The sequence below is a fragment of the Octopus bimaculoides genome, chromosome 4 (genome assembly GCF_046866305.1).
Source record: "Octopus bimaculoides isolate indiv1 chromosome 4, ASM4686630v1, whole genome shotgun sequence".
NCBI classification, from domain to species: Eukaryota; Metazoa; Mollusca; class Cephalopoda; order Octopoda; family Octopodidae; genus Octopus; species Octopus bimaculoides.
The window spans coordinates 110,024,079-110,042,176 of NC_142931.1; the positions used below are offsets into that span (position 1 = coordinate 110,024,079).

The 18,098-nt window shown below is 38.1% G+C and overlaps 1 protein-coding gene across 1 annotated transcript in view; it reads left to right on the forward strand.

Annotated features, from left to right (window-relative positions):
* The first annotated feature begins 9,021 nt into the window (after nucleotides 1-9,021).
* The window catches only part of LOC106876787 (zinc finger protein 236), a 71,430-nt gene continuing 62,353 nt past the window's right edge, over nucleotides 9,022-18,098 (forward strand). Inside the window, exon 1 of the mRNA XM_089351178.1 lies at nucleotides 9,022-9,224. Coding sequence (XP_089207304.1) covers nucleotides 9,173-9,224 — 52 coding nt within the window. The 5' untranslated portion in view covers nucleotides 9,022-9,172. The remainder of the gene's footprint in view (nucleotides 9,225-18,098) is intronic.

Here is an 18,098-nt window from a genome sequence, read left to right on the forward strand (position 1 = left end):
GGGGAAGCAGATAAGGAAAGATTTGCCAATGTTCTGCGCCGTGAGGACCAAAGACTCGAGGTATTTCGTGTTGCAAGACAGTGTAGGAGAGAGAATAGTGATGTTGTAGGAGAGAAATGTGTTCGCATGGATGATGGTACGCTTGCATTAAATGAGGATGCAAAGAAAGAGGTCTGGAGATGCCACTACGATAGATTGCTTAATAAAGAGAATGAATGGGAGAAACAGAGCCTGCCTTATGTCGACCCAATAGAGGGACCAGCTATCCGAGTTGATAGTACCAGGGTAGATAAAGCAATTAAGAGTATGAAGACCGGGAAAGCCCCCGGCCCATCAGGAATCACTGCAGAGATGCTCAAAATATCTGGCAGTGTTGGCTATAGCCTAGTCACCCGTATTACGAACCAGGTGATACACGAAGGAGTCATACCCTATGACTGGTGTAGCAGCATCATAGTCAACTGCTACAAAGGTAAAGGGGACGCTTTAGATACAAATAATTACAGAGGCATCAAGCTGTTAGATCAGGTTATGAAAGTTACAGAGAGGGTCATAGCCCAACTAATTAGGGAGCGAATCAATTTAGATGAGATGCAGTTTGGGTTCGTGCCAGGTAAAAGCACTACTGATGCCTTATTTCTAGTGAGACAGTTGCAAGAGAAATACCTAGCTAAGGATAAACCTCTGTACCTGGCTTTCGTTGACATGGAGAAAGCCTTTGACAGGGTCCCCCGATCCCTTATCTGGTGGTCAATGAGGAAACTTGGGATAGAAGAATGGTTAGTGAGAGCTGTGCGAGCCATGTACAGAGATGCTGCCAGTAAGGTGAGGGTTGGAAATGAGTACAGCAATGAATTCCGGGTAGAGGTAGGGGTCCACCAAGGTTCCGTCCTCAGCCCCCTATTATTTACCATAGTCCTCCAGGCAATCACAGAGGAGTTCAAGACAGGTTGCCCCTGGGAGCTCCTCTATGCTGATGACCTTGCCCTAATTGCGGAGTCACTATCAGAACTAGAGGAGAAGTTTCAGGTGTGGAAGCAAGGTCTAGAATTGAAGGGCCTTAGAGTCAACCTAGCTAAAACCAAAATCCTAATAAGTAGGAAGGTAGATAAAACACAAACCCCTTCAGGTAGATGGCCCTGCTCAGTATGTAGAAAAGGAGTAGGTAGTAACTCTATAAGATGTACCCGGTGCAAGCTATGGACACATAAGAGGTGCAGCAACATCAAAGGCAGGTTAACTAGCAAGTTAGTTTTTGTTTGTGGCAGATGTTCAGGTGCAATAAAGACTGCAAACAAACAGGAAACAACTTCTATCTCATTCCAGGGTGAAAAACTAGAGGTAGTCGATAGCTTCCGCTATCTGGGCGACCAAGTTAGTAGTGGGGGTGGGTGCGCTGAAAGTGTAGCTGCTAGAATAAGAATAGCCTGGGCAAAGTTTAGAGAGCTCTTACCCCTGCTGGCGACAAAGGGACTCTCACTCAGAGTAAAAGGCAGACTGTATGACGCATGCGTACGAACAACCATGCTACATGGCAGTGAAACATGGGCTGTAACTGCTGAGGACATACGTAAGCTCGCAAGGAATGAAGCCAGTATGCTCCGTTGGATGTGTAATGTCAATGTGAATACCCGTCAGAGTGTAAGTATCTTGAGAGAAAAGCTGAACATTAGAAGCATCAGTTGTGGCGTGCAAGAGAGACGATTGCGCTGGTATGGACATGTGGTGAGAATGGAGGAGGATAGCTGCGTGAAAAAGTGCCACACCCTAACAGTTGAGGGAACCCGTGGAAGAGGTAGGCCCAGGAAGACCTGGGCTGAGGTGGTGAGGCAAGACCTTCGTACATTGGGCCTCACCGAGGCGATGACTACGGACCGAGACCTTTGGAAATGGGCTGTGCGTGAGAAGACCCGGCAAGCCAAGTAAGATCGTTGCCAGTGCCCCTGGACTGGTTCTTGTGCGGGTGGCACATGAGATGCACCATTTTGAGCGTGGCCGTTGCCAGTACCGCCTGACTGGCTCCTGTAGGATTTTCGAGCGAGATCGTTGCCAGTGCCCCTGGACTGGCTTGTGCGGGTGGCACATAAAAGACACCATTTCGAGCGTGGCCGTTTTCGTGCGGGTGACACGTAAAAGCACCCACTACACTCTCTGAGTGGTTGGCGTTAGGAAGGGCATCCAGCTGTAGAAACTCTGCCAAATCAGACTGGAGCCTGGTGTTGCCATCCGGTTTCACCAGTCCTCAGTCAAATCGTCCAACCCATGCTAGCATGGAAAGCGGACGTTAAACGATGATGATGATGATGATGATGATATATATATATATATATGTATGTATGTATATAAACGTTTACAAGGAAATCAGTGATAGTGATTTTCTTCCTACCCTCCTCTATCTCAACCTTCTACACAACTACTTCTTCAATCTACCTAACCACATCTAATTATCATTTACATATTTCTATTGAACGCTCCCCACCAAAAAAAAGTTTTTTAATTTGCCAAAGAATATGTAAAGCCCCAAAAATCCTAAGTAAAGCACAGTTTGATGGTAAGCAAGCAAAGTTTCAAAGCCACTGCTGATGTTTTTTCTTGTAAAAGTTAATAAATATCTATTCCACAATAAATAATGAGTAATCCTTCAGTTTATTGTTAAAGTGCTGTATATATAATTTGACAGAAGAACAAACACACTCATTGCATCATCTAAAGAGCTGAATATATATTTATATAGATGCTTGGCAGAGTAGTTTTAAAATGTTCTCAGTCACAAGGCTCTTGGTGTGCAGCACATTGAGAAAAGTTTGCAAATGAAATTGAAAGAGAAATTGTATGGAAGCACAAAAATGATCTGTACTTATCATTTGATGACACAACTTTGTCATAATTGTATCGGCCTTAAAGTTACAAGTATTGTATAGATGTATTTGTTGATTGGCCAGCCATTTATAGTATAATGCAATGAATAGTTCCATTGTTCCAAGAACTAGAACCCTTAATTTTATGAACTAAAGATTCATTAATCATCTGAACAGTCTTTAGTCTTTAATAGCAAGGCAGTAGAAGCTGAGAAAATAAGAGAAATTCTGCAATAAAAAATGTTATACAAATAATCCAAACAGTGGAATAAACTTTTTACTGGAAGGAAGCAGAGAAGCCTAATGTCTTTGAAAGAACTCTTCAATGGTGAGAGAAGTGTTAATCTCTCTCTCAGTAGAAGTGTTATGACTCCCAAATTTTAGATTTCTCTTCTTCAAGATGGCATAAGAATTACTCTATTATTGAATTACTAGAGTGTTAGCTGTTTCATGACTTGTGACCTTGGGAGTATACTTTTGTTACTGTGGGTAATGTTAGGAAATATGAAATACAATAATTATAATTTAACTTTTATCAGATCCGTTGGTGCTTATAAAAAATGATGAAACCTTTTTTCCCTTTTATCGTTTACTTCGTTCAGTAATTTGACTGTGGCCATGCTGGAGCACTTCCTTAAATGGTTTAGTTGAACAAATCAACCCCCAGGATTTATCTTTTTAAAGCCTAGTACTTATTCTATTGGTCTCTTTGGTGAGTTGTCCAGTAGTGGTAAGGGACAAACACATGCACACACACACACACACACACACACACACATGACAGGCCTCTTTCAGTTTCTGTCAACCAAACCCACTCACAAGTTTTGGGGTTGGACCGAGGCATTAGTTGAAAACATTTTGCCCAAAGTGCTATGCAGTGGGACTGAATCTGGAACTAAGTGGTTGGGAAGGAAACTTCTTACCACATAGCCATACCTGTGCCTAAACGAATATTAATCTTCAAAAGAAAGATATTTATTTTATGTAGCCTCTTTTATTACTGATTTATTCATTGCTAATCCAGGATAAAACAATGTGTTCAATTTTCAACCATGTTATGCTTAATCCTTTAGCATTTAAACCAGTCATATTCAGTCCAAATATTCAACCTGTTTTATGTCGAAACCAATCAGATCTGACCCCTCACACATACTTTAAAATGTCATTTTAAAAATGAACAATCACATCAACAACATCTTAAAGCTGCTATTAAATTTGACCGAGTAATCTGAATGCTACAGATTAATCCAAATTGAACTGTGATAATACAGGTCAGTAATCAGTTGAAGATACTGCTTGTACCACAAAAATGTAACCCAAAAGACGTTTATGCTGGATATTATTATTATTATTGTAGAGATTATACCACTTAAAGCATAGTTGCTCCAGCTGTCTGTTACTATGATGTATTTAGAGGTTTTGTCTATTTTTTGCTTATATATAATGTGTACGGTGACATCCTTGGTGCTGTCAAGCCTTTTTTGTAATTTTTACTAGAATTTCTGAATAGTACTCTAATTTGTTGATTTTAATTCATTTTCCAAAGTTTCAAACTTTCTTCACAGTTCTGCAACAGATTCTACATTGATAATCAAGCCCGCAGTATAAAAAAATTCTCATAATTTTCAGAAAAACATTCAATTCTGAACTCTTGTATCATTGATGAGAATCCCTGCAAATGCAGCTCTTAGCAGTTCTTTATTGTATTTAGTGCTTATATCATCTTTACTTTTATTATAACAGTAGCTGAAAAAAATGGAAGTACCAATCAGTTCCTCCTCCCTTCTACCACATCTGACTTAACTTTTTTAATATAAGCCTTCTTACTAACATAAAAAAAAAACTTACAAGACATGAAATGCATCACAATGCACACATGTATGAAACACAGAATTATTCTGCTCTTTAAATACATACTACAAATCAAGGGTGGACTGAGAGTATTAAGGGCCCTCGGGCTTAGCTGTTTACTAGGCCCCTTTGAATGTGTGTTTTAGTAGAGTTAACATGTAGAGCATGGGTCCCTCAGAGCTCTGGGCCTTCAATCAGTACCCGATTGACCGATGGCTACAAATCCACCATTTGCAAACACCTTACCCAATAATTCCTGTAACCTCTAAATCCTTGATATATATATATGTATATGTATGTATATATATATATGTGTATATATATATATATATATATATATATATATATATATATATATATATATATATATATATATTGATGGGCACAGTTCCACTAATCTGCTAACAGCTAATTAGCAAAGCTAACTTTTCGTTTAGCAGATTAGCATTTTTGCTAACTTTGGAAATCATTAGTGGACCAATTAGCTTCCACTAAATTTAGTTCTGCTCACAAAATTCATACGTTTGTTCCTGTCTGTTGTGGGCGTGTCTCAAAGAGTCTGTTAGGCATGCTATTGGCTGACTACATATATGTGACAAGACATGATTGGTCGACACAGCAACAGCAGCTAACTGAGCAGTATTGTGTAATTCTGCAGTTCTGAGTTGTGTTCAGTTACGACATTTTCACATAACAGTCTTACAGTGTCCGCGACAGCAGTGTACATCATCAGCTTATCATTATGGAAGGTGCAGATGTTTTTGTTCAGCCTGAGGATGAAGGGCCTGTTGAGGAGTCTGCAACGGCTGTAGATGAGACAGAGGTTTCTCAGGTTGAGAGCCAGGAGTCTCAGAACCTGTGGTCCCAAATGGCGGACTACTTTGTCCTTATGTCAAGTGATAAGAGGAATGCCAAAATCCTGTGTTTCCAGTGCCTCATGCGTCAGTCCAAGGAGACCACCATCAAGGGACAAGTGGCAAGCCTCTACAACTTGAAGTCACATGTCAAGAGGAAACACCCAGCACATGCCATCCAGTTTGAGAAGAGAATCAAGGCCAGCTCTTCCCATGGGAAACACAAGACAATCTTCTGGTAGCAGTGCCAGTAGCCAGTCGTTGCAGCCATGTGCAAAGAAAGCACACCAGCCCAGCATTGATGAGGCATTTGCCCAACTACTGGCACTGGCATCTGTCAGTCTGTGGTGGACAGAAGGATTGCAGACGTGTTTGTCAACAACATGCTACTGCTGCATGTAATGGAGTCCCCCACCTTGGTCAGCCTGATCAAGACCCTGAACCCCAGTAGGATGTTGATGTCCCACCGCACTCTGAGCAGGATGATCTTGATCAGCCATGAACAGCTGGAGAAGTAACTTACATGGTATTTATAAATTAAAATTATACAAGATCATTAAATTATTATTATGGCGTACTTCATATTGTCTTAATCTAATTTAATTATTTATTAAATAACTATTTTCTTAATTAATGTAATATAATGCATAATAGCTAATTGAAATAAATATCATAATCTACATCTATATAAAATCTTTTGTATCTCTGTCTGTTCCCAATGCATTCTCAAACGGCTCAACCAAATCAAATCAAATTTCACATGGTAATACTATCACACCCCAGGAGTGTCAACATGTAATGTTTTTGGATTGAAACAATGCAACATTGGCACTAGTTCTGTATTACATCTCAAAACTAGAAGAATAAAAGTGAAACCTTTGACAGAGTAAGTTATAAGTAGTTTCACTATGTATATATATAAACATGTATCTATTAACATAGACTGGATCTTCAATAGCATTGACATAAACATCAAATTCGAGATTGAACATCCAGACGAATCCGGAACCCTCTCTCTACTTGACTTTCAACTCAGGATCACAGAGGAAGGCTCCACATTTACCAACTTTTACAGAAAAGCTGTTTGCAGGAAACTTTCTGTCCACTACCAATCAGCCTTACCCACCAGAGCCAAAGCCACATACGTGAGAAATGAGATTGCATGTATAAGCAACAATTGCAGCACAGTGACCGACAAAGCCATCAACACCAAACAGTTTCTCAGAGACCTAACCCTGAATGGCTACCCATCATCTTTAGCCAAACAACGGCACCTAAAAAACATCAGGGTCAATAAACCCTGGAAGAACCATCATACTCCCAAGTCTGGCATACGCTTCCTAAAGCTACCACACTTTGACGACAGAACTACTGCAGCAATACAACATGCAGTCCGTAGGGAAGGACTTGACTTACAGATAGCACGCACCAGCCCTTCCCTGAGAAAAGCTCTGTCCAAGAACATCTCTCACTACTCCAAGGAGTGCACATTATTGAACTGCCCCATCAATGACCCTGAATTGTGCCAGAGGACCTATGTTGTATCATCTGTGGCAAATGTGGTGCATCCTACACAGGAAGCACAAGAAAACTGTATATACATATAAAGGAACACATGCAGGCAGACACTTTCGTGAAGAAACATCTTCAGAAATGCCAGATCCGGGAATTCACAGTGCACATCTCGGCAACACAGCAGAACAGGAGCAACCTTAGAATTTCTGAGGCCATCCTCACACACCAAAGAAAACCAAATATCAACAACAAAAGAGAGTTACAGTAAGCTAGCTGGTTGCTATAGCAACACCTTTCCATGCATGTCCACTCTACACACTCTCACACACATGCACATTGGCAACATTCATCAGTTTCTTGAAAATGGGGTCATAACCCTGATATATTGAATGCAAGGTAAGTCTACATTAATTCATATATTTGTTTTCATAATTATAATTAAGTGTTGTCAGGTGTGATGACGTTTACTTCATATGAGTAGTGTTTGTTATTTTTCTGGCTGTTGAAAGAGACAATGTTGGTATATCCCCATTGGAGGATGTTTTTGAGGTCTCTGTCTATGAAGCCAGTGTGTGTTTAGTCTGTGGTTTCTAGGTTGTAAGTGGATGGCACATAGTCCTGGGAGAAATAAAGAGTGGTGTGTGATCTGCATAAGGGTGGATGTTGTTAGATGTGGTGGCAGATACGTGATTGATGTTTAGAAAGAAGAGAAATGGAGACAAAAGTGAACCCTGATGCATGATAGACAGAAATAGCTCTCAATGAACATGGCAATCTTATAGAAAGCTACTGATCCAAGAGCTGAAAGATGGGTGGAGATCATAGGCAAGCATTTTCAACATGAGATTTGCATGTCAAAAAACAGTTTAAAGTTTTGCTGATATTGAGGGTAATGATATTGCCATCTTTTAATTATTTCCAGGGCAAGAGACTATCATTGGCTGATGGATGTTACCAGTGGCTCTGGCTTTTCAGCAACTGTAATATAATGCATGTGTATTACATGCATGCACGTCTCCTACCCCCCTCTTTCTCTCTCTCTCTATATATGCATATGTGTATGCATGTATATATATCAGTCCAAGTCAGTGGATTATGCTTCTGAAAGAATTCCCCCCACCCCAACCACCAAATTCCAGTTTTCATCCTTTCCATTTCCATAGTTTTCAGATTTCCCCATCATTTAACGATAGCTTTTACAAAATTCTGCCAATTTTCTTTACCAACAAAATTTAAATTGTTTCTATTTTCCTACCTCTCCCAATTCCATGTTGTAGATCTCGTTAATGTTTTTTCAACCATTTGAAATATTTCAAATTTTCTGTACTGATGTCACTTAAAAATCACTAATTAGAAAAAATGAATGCAATTTTCATCAGCATGAAAATAATGTGATGAAATTTTGAAATATAAGTGGTTAGAAGAAATTTAACAAGAAACCCATGTTTTTTTATTTTTATTCTGACACTAAAATTCAGTGCTACCAATTCCAAAACTCTACCAAAATACTGCCTTTCGTCATCATATTTCTGCTGAAATACATTGCCTGTCTTACATTTAATTTTAAATATAATGAAGTATTTAGTAAAAGAACTTATTTTTTATTCTGACACTATAATTCAGTGCTACCAATTCCAAAACTCTACCAAAATACTGCCTTTCGTCATCATATTTATGCTGAAATACATTGCCTGTCTTACATTTAATTTTAAATATAATGAAGTATTTAGTAAAAGAACTTTGTCAGTATTAAGCCGGTGTTTGAAACATAAATTAACATGAAATTTTGATGGAAGATTTTTTAAAAGTTTAATCATTTAAAAACAGTCAGCTTGTATCATAGAATTAGGGGCTGATATCTAAAGGCGAGTCCTCCGAGACCATCCCTATATAAAATCCTTTAAGTCAACCAAAAATTTCAAAAACAAAACAAAAAAAAAGGCAGCCAGCAGCAGCAACTACAGTTGTCATCCGGGTCCTTTACGTCGGTCGTATTCCAAGCCTCGATGTGACGACGAGAGCTTCTCTATTGCCTCTCCCTCCCCCTTTCATTACCAACCACCATTTTGTGAATAATATTTCAAAAGAAAAAATATGTCTATAGAACCACCGTCGACGGATCACATCCCAGTTGGAAATGTATCAGGTAAGTCATCATAGACGTACCACTGGAAACTAAAAAAAAAACTATAGCCAGTAGAAAAAATTAAGGACAAAGTGGGAAAACAGTAAGAGCTGTGTATAGACGCATGCTTCGATTTATTTTTCCTTGAGCAAGCATCACAACCGTGCGCCTTCACCACCTTTGAAAATAGTGCCCCAAAATAGTGTCGTCGGAGGTGCTAATTTTTTTCTCCCTGTATAGTTCGGCCATAGCTACGGGTTCTGTTCTAGCAATGGGCGCAATAATACGCTCCTCGCATGTTCTCTCTCTCTCTCTTTCTGTAGATATAAATATATTATCGCCGTTCCTCACTCCAGCATTGATTCTCTTCGTGTGTTCGTGCATAATATGTATATATCATCATCATCATCGTCGTTTAACGTCCGCTTTCCATGCTAGCATGGGTTGGACGATTTGACTGAGGACTGGTGGACCAGAAAGGCGACCCAGGCTCCAATCTGATCTGGCAGAGTTTATATATATATATATATATATATATATATATATATATATATATATATATCAATGCACGAATATATACATACATACATACACACGAACACGTAAATGCATTCATGCAAATATGTTTATACTTGCATACATATTTGTGTTTATGTATATACGTGTATCTTTGCGTATATATATATATATATAATAATAATATTAGGGACAAAATCCAAAATTACAGGTAAAAACTCAATTAAATATGTGACAGTGGATTTTCATTGATGAGTTCATGAACCTTGGTTCGTTTCCCTAAAACTATATATATATATATATATATATATATATATATATATATGTGTGTGTGTGTGTGTGCATGTACATATGCCTTTGTGTATATGTATATATGCACGTACGGTGTATCTCCCGAATTTATATTCATGTTTATGTACGTAAAACTCCACGAAAACAACATCAGCAGCGTTGGCGGTAGCAACTGCCTCCTCACTTTGCTGGCACCTTGTTTATGATTGTGTTATTATATCCGAGTTCGAATCTCATCCTGGATAGACATTCATCTTTGGTATTTATGAACCGAAAAGAAACTATGAGAGCTTCCCGTAAGCTAAAGACCAATTTATAAACCTGAATCAGTTATACCCCTTAATTCTCCCCCCCCCCCCGCGGTTCATTGTTCACCTTTTAGTACCCAGAAGCGGTCCTTATGTGCTATGTCAACAAACCAGTCACGATCTTTTTTTTCTTTCCTAGCCACCTCTTTACACAGATTTAGGTGTTTTAGGTACACACACATTTGAGTTTGTGTGTGTGTATTGAGAAAGAGAGTAAACTTTTACATTTATGTATGCACACACACACACACACACACACACACACACACACACACACACACACATATATGTATATATATACAGGGTGAGTCAAAATTATGTTAACAAATTTCTGTTCTGTTCTTCCATACTAGTGTTAACAGAATTTTGATTCACCCAGGTGCACATATGTATATGTGTGTGTGTGTATATATATATATATATATATATATATATATATATATATATATATATATATATATATATTTGAAGATCTACATCCAAACACACGTATATATAAACAGTGTATCTCTTAAGCTCCAATCTTCAGAATACAGCTCAGTGATCTGAGAAGCAACGTATATACATTTTTCTGTAGTAAGGTAAGAGATTCTCTGCCCGCTGCATCACCACCATTTCGGCGCCATGTGATGATTAATAATTGCCAGTGATTAGGTGTAGGCAAGGTCATATGGTCTCGGGTTCAGTTCCACTTCAAGGCACCTTGGACAAGTGTCTTCTGTTTATAGGCGCGGGAGTGGCCGTGTGGTAAGTAGCTTGCTTACCGACCACATGGTTCCAGGTTCAGTCACACTGCGTGGCACCTTGGGCAAGTGTCTTCTACTATAGCTTCGGGCCGGCCAAAGAATTGTGAGTGGATTTGGTAGACGGAAACTGAAAGAAGCCTGTCGTGTGTGTGTATATATGTGTGTGTGTGTGTGTGACTGTTTGAATATGTTTGTGTGTCTGTTTATCCCCCACCATCGCTTGACAACCGATGTTGGTGTGTTTACGTCCCCGTAACTTAGCAGTTCGGCAAAAGATCCCCAATAGAATAAGTACTAGGCTTACAAAGAATTAGTCCTGGCATCAATTTGTTCTACCAAAGGCAGTGCTCCAGCATGGCCGCAGTCAAATGACCGAAGTAAAAGAATAAAAGAAACTCTAGGTCAACTAAAGCCTTGTCAGTGGATTTAGTAGATTGAGATTAAAAGAAGACTGCTTGTTTGTTTGCATATATATATATATATATATATATATATATATATATATATATATATATATGTGTGTGTGTGTATGTGTGTTTCAGAAATCACCATTAAGAAATAACCACCTCAGATACCTAAACAACTTAACGAAGGAAATATATATATATATATATATATATATATATATGCATGCATATATGTTTGTGAGCCAGGAAACCTGGCTAAGATGGGACTAAGTAGTGGCACACAAAATCTCATGGTTTGATCTTTGTAAAATGGAACCCCGCTGGATAAAATTCATAATTCTCATAGTTTATGATGTCTTTTTGTGCTCCTCCAACTTATTATACTTGGAAAAGTTGGAGTCATCACTTTGCTCCTAGTGCTTGAGGAGAGGGACCTTGGAGCACATCCTCAGTAGCTGTCCAAAAGCCCTGGAACGGGATGCTACTGCTGGAAGCATAACGAGGTTTTGAAGACATTAGCAGACACCATCTAAAGTGGGATTAGCCCCAACAGGCACCTTAAACCCAATAAAGTTTATTATTTTCATCAGAGCTAGTGTGAAGAATATGCCAGCTGCTAGGTCCACAACCTTGGGCCTACTTGCAACAGCAAAAAAAATACTGGGAACTGAAAGCTGACCTGTGGATGTAGCTGAAGCTTCCAGAAACTGTCGCCTCATTATCATTAATGCTGGGTATGGTATTGATTTCAAAAGCATCTATGTAAGTGCATCTGTTAGAACTCGCTGTTCTTTTGGAGGACCACATTTAGGAATCAAATGAGAACAAGAGCACTCAGAGAGGGCAAACCTCCCCCAAGGCAACACCAACAATTAGCCAGAGATGATTTTTAAAATGAGAATATCTAAAATAAACTCGACTGCTCTCATAAATGAGAATACTAAAAATGAAGCCGACCGTTCTCAAAAATTAAGTAAAAAAAACAGGAAAAATAATCCAGAATCCTTGTCTGGTTTCAGATTGATCCCAACATCTAATCAGTTTGTGCCAGTCATGAGGCCAAACATCCCTGAAAGTTTTATCTGAATCCATCCTGTAGTTCTTAACATATCTTGTCCATGGACAAACAAACAGACATGACTGAAAACAATACCACTGCTTTTGGTAAGGCGGAGGTAATAAGAAAAGAAAATATGTTGGAGCTGGTGGAGCTACATGGAAGCAATGTGTAACAAGCAAGGTGTGATCCAATGAAGTTGAGATGCAGATGGTTTGCAAACTGGTCTCTCTGCAGAAATTATAACATGCTTGGCATTGCATGCCAGTTAGCAGAAGGCTATCAGATTGGCTGGGGTGGGGGGATAAGGTAGCGAGCTGGCAGAATCGTTAGCACGCTGGGCGAATTGCTTAGCGGTGTTTTGTCTGCCATTACGTTCTGAATTCAAATTCTGCGGAGGTCAACTTTGCCTTTCATTCTTTCGGGGTTGATAAATTAAGTACCAGTTACGCACTGGGGTTGATGTAATCGACTTAATCCCTTTGTCTGTCCTTGTCCCCTCTATGTTTAGCCCCTTGACTCTCTTGTTGCTCACACGTGACCAGCGGCTATCGTTCTTTTTTTCTCTTGCTTTACAAGAGATAAGGCCTACTTTTGCTTGTCTCGTGTCACAGCTCTTTTCTCCAGCATTCACCACTTCACCTCGTTATGGCTTAATAGCCCTCACCATTTGTTTTTTCTGTTTCGTTCTTACTGTCCTGTTTTTGTTACCACTTTAACCCCACCGCAAAAATCCCAAATTTTATTTAATTTGCTTTGTGGGAAGGTCTGTTTTAATGAAGTCACGTCTTGTCCTAACCTTCGAAACGTGGAGTAGATAAAACAGGAGACAACTGAGGATGGGATTGCTCTTTATGTTGCTTGTCTCGTTTCTCTACTTGTTTCTTTCGTTTTCCATGTTTTTGTTGTTTTTTTATGTTCTCGTTTTTCATTTTGTTCACGTTTTTTTTGACGTCCTGTACTCATATATGTATGTATATATACATATCATATATATGTAGGTATGTACATATATGTATGTATATATATATATATATATATATATATATATATGTGTATATACGTATGGATGTATGTGTATATACGTATGTATGTATGTGTATATACGTATGTATGTATGTGTATATACGTATGTATGTATGTGTATATATATATGTGTGTATATGTATATATATATATATATATATTTATATACGCATATATAAATGTATATCTATATATATTTATATACGCATATATAAATGTATATCTATCTATATTTATAATACACACGTGTGTATGTATGTATGTATATATATATATATATATATATATATATATATATATATATATATAGGGATAATTTTGCATAATATCAGAGTAACCTCGCGAAACAAAAAGTGAACGTCAATATTTTGGTTTTCAATTTACCCTATGTAAACTAAAAATAATTTACCCATTATTCAAACGGTACTTCCGTTATTTTGTTTAAGATGGTAGACTGGCATTAAAAAAAAAATTAGAGAAAAAACGGTATGTTCATGATTAGAACGTTTTTGGTTATAGATCTACTTAATCAATATAGATCTGGGGGTTTAATAAGAATGTGTAAGGTGCATAAGAAAGATACGAAAAGTTAAACATTCGTTTCTCTACTTCTCTCACACCATTCAGAACAAGACGAAATGTATTACATTAACACTGTATGTAAACAATACACAACGATAAAGGGGTGGGTACGGTGGTAAAGGAACAAAGAGATATATACACAAACACTAATACCTCTTTCTCTCTCTTACTTATCACCAGTTTTAATTTTGTTTGTGAGATAATCTCAGTAGGGAGCTGTTTATACCTTTCCCGAAGAGTATTTACTTGTAAATAATTGGTTTTCTATTTTGCTTTGAGGGTGACTAAAACACGAATATCATTTTCATATTTTAGCAGAAGGCCTGCAATTTCCGGATAGGGAATAAGTCGATTACATTGGCTCCCAGTGTTCAATTGTTACTTGTTTTATCGACCCCTGAAAGCCGACCTCGATAGAATTTGAACTCAAAATGTAAAGACGGATGAACTACTACTAAGTATTTTGCCTGGCGTGTTAACGATTCTGCCTGTTCGTCGCCTCTCCTTAGACACAAATATTGCTTTAAAATACAATTTAGTTTATAATACTACAACATCGTACAATAACTAAAATACTGCAATAATACACAAGTACACGCACAAATATACATGCATAGAGACATACATACATATTTGTGTGTGTATAAATAGAAATATAATGTGTGTGTGTGTGTGTATATATATATATATATATATATATATATATATATATATATATATATATATATATATATATATATATATATATATATATATACAGAGAGAGAGAGAGAGAGAGAGAGAGAAGGATGTGTCTTGGGTGATTCATTACGTCAGTAATAAGAATAATACGCGCTCGAGATCAATTCCACTTTTTTATTGTTAGTCAATAAAGAAATGGAATTGAGCCTGTGCGTGTATTCTTATTGGCGTAATGATTCTTCTAAGACACAACAAAGTTTGTTTCCACACACGAATTCATTTCCGTGAGATACTTTAACCACTAAGCCAAGCTCCTTCACACTAAGATATAAAAGTGGCTTAATGGATTTGGACTTAATCATGAGCTAAAACAAGCTACAACTTAAAGCCCTTTTATTAAAAAAAATTTTTTGAAGGCTCAGATATATTGTGAAAGGATTAGTGTCAAACTTAAGAATACACACAAAAAAAAAAAGCCACAGTTTAAGGCAACTCAATCAGGAGGGGATTCGAAATAAAATGCTTTCAAATGTTTTCAGTTTTTGTGAAATCTAGCGTAATTAAAAAAAAAACAAAAAAACTTAACGTAGGGATTCCCTAACCTTTCTGCTCACACCATGTTTAAATCCAGCACCGATTAGGATAGTATAATTTTTTTTCAAACATTGAGGTTCATCTTGTTTCTGAGTTCAAATAATTTTGGGGTTCATTCAACCCTTTAACATTCAGATTATTCTGCCAAATGTAATGCTTTTCCATTCACATAGTTTTTAATTAATCATGTATTATCTCTTAGCTTTGAAATTTTGATGATGTGATTGTATATTTTTAGAATGGCACTGAAAGGTAGGTGTGATAGGCTGGATCTGGCTGGTTAGAAAATAAAACAAGTGGTATATGTGGGCTGGATGTGGCTGGTTTAAATGCTAAAGGATTAAACTTTTATTTCTCTGGGATTGATATCATTGTTATTGTCTACATGGGTTGGATGAGTCGTCATAATCTGATTCATTTCTTATTGGGAGCTATTGCTCCTAAAGACATGTGCTTGTGTGTGTTGGGAACTAGTCGATTACATCAACTCCAGTGTTTCACTAGTACTTAATTTATCAACCCTAAAAGAATGAAAGGCAAAGCCAACCTCGGTGGAATTTGAACTCAAAATGTAAAGGCGAATGAAATGCTGCTAAGCATTTTGCCTGGCGTGCTAACGATTCTGCCTCTCCTAGGTACAAGTCTGGGCAAAGTTGTTTCTGGAAGATCATCAGTTGCCCATGCATACCAGCCTCCCCTTTCCATACCACTGATGTTATCCAAGGGAAAGGCAAAGTCTGATACAGCTCGGCACCAGTGATGTAACTCATTTCTACAGCTGAGTGAATTGGAGCAACATGAAATAAAGTGTCTTGCTCAAGAAAACAATACAGAGTCCAGTCTGGGAATTGAACTCACTACTCTGTGATAGTGAGCCTGATGCTCTAACCACTGAGCCATGCATTCATCATCATCATCATCTTCATCATTAAGGTTTGTATTCTGTACTAGCATGGGTTGGATAGTTTGACAGGATCCAACGAGCCAGGAGACTGTTGAACTCGAGTGTCTGCTTTGGCATGGTTTCTGTAACTGGATACTCTTCCTAATGTCAGCCACTTTATTGAATGTACTAGGCACATTTTTTGTGGTACTGGCACTAATGGACTCACCAAGTGTCTCACAAGACAAAACTCCTTGTCAGAGATAGGGTGTAGTAGTATTGAGGGAGGTGGCTTTGTGCCAGGTGTTGTAAGGCTAAAGTATTATAGAGAGATAGGAATAGGTGTCTTACTGTAGAGTAGATACATGGCTACTCCTGCAGAAAGGAAGAAAGGAAGGTGGAGATGAGGTGTCAGGGTGCACCCTCAAAGTATGTAAAGATGGATAAAGAGAGAACAAAGGTAGAGAACTGAGGTTGACTGAGTCAGGTTTGTGAATCATTAGTGCATTGGACTTATGAGGAGTCAATAAAATAAAGTCCTGATCAAATACTGGGGAGGGGTGGGGTCAGTGTGAGTGGTTAAATCTCTCCCTTCTAAAATTGGCCATGGGCCAAACTTTGAAACTGTAAAAACTGGTTATTATTTTACCAGCGTTATTCAGATACATAATGTTGATCTTGGAGCATTTGTTGTGTTCAGAACAATGAATCAAGAAACATTGAAACGTTAGCACCATCAAATTCTAAAAGCAATTCTGTAATAAATATGGCATATTATTATTATTATTATTATTATTATTATTATTATTATTGAGTGAGAGAGAAGCACATGCCATCAAAGTGACTTGGGTTACAAATATATGAAGCCCATTATACCCATCATGACTACCCGTCAGATAAGGGCACACCAGACACATGCATCTCAACCATATGTGTGCAACATGGTGATCTCATATCAAGATAAACAGCACATGACCTCGCAGGTGGGGCCCAGTTAGAATTTTCTTCAGGTCGAGTAGCCCATACCGCTCAAAAGGTCCCTGAATAGGGTTTGTTTAAGGATGATGAATAAAGCACCCATATTTCCAGAGGTAAATTATTCAAATGTCAAAAAATTCCTCTCAACACATGGATATGAAGCTCCCCAACTACTTTTACTCGTGATCAAAGATGCACATACTGTCAACCATCAAGGGACAAGCTCAACTGGTTAAGGTCAAACAACTGACAAGCAAATCTGTGGTATTGAGCAGAGTATTTGCTGTAGCCCATCTCTTATACCAAGACAAAACATGTACGTGATAACACATCCAATCAGTTAGGTTCAAAAGCCATGAGAACTACTACCTGGTACTGCATCAGGGCATTCATTGTTATTATTATTATTTTTTCAAACTCAGGTTTTGTTGAAACCCCTGGAGCCTTGCATGTGTAGTGGGCTTGCTGCCTGCACCCTACAGTACCATGCTCTCTGTTTTTTTCAACTATCTAATACTTTTCTGATTATTCTGGCCATGCCAAGGAGGCAAACCTTTTGTAACAGCCTTGTTGAGCACTCTTTTCTGCTTTCCTTTATATTCTTCTTGATGCCTTCTGATACTGTCCTAAGGACCCAACAATAGTTGACACTATTATTATTATTATTATAATCCTTTCTACTAAAGGTACAAGGCTTGAAATTTGGGAGTAAGGGAACTAGTCGATTACATCAACTCCAGTGTTTCACTAGTACTTAATTTATCAACCCTAAAAGAATGAAAGGCAAAGCCAACCTCGGTGGAATTTGAACTCAAAATGTAAAGAT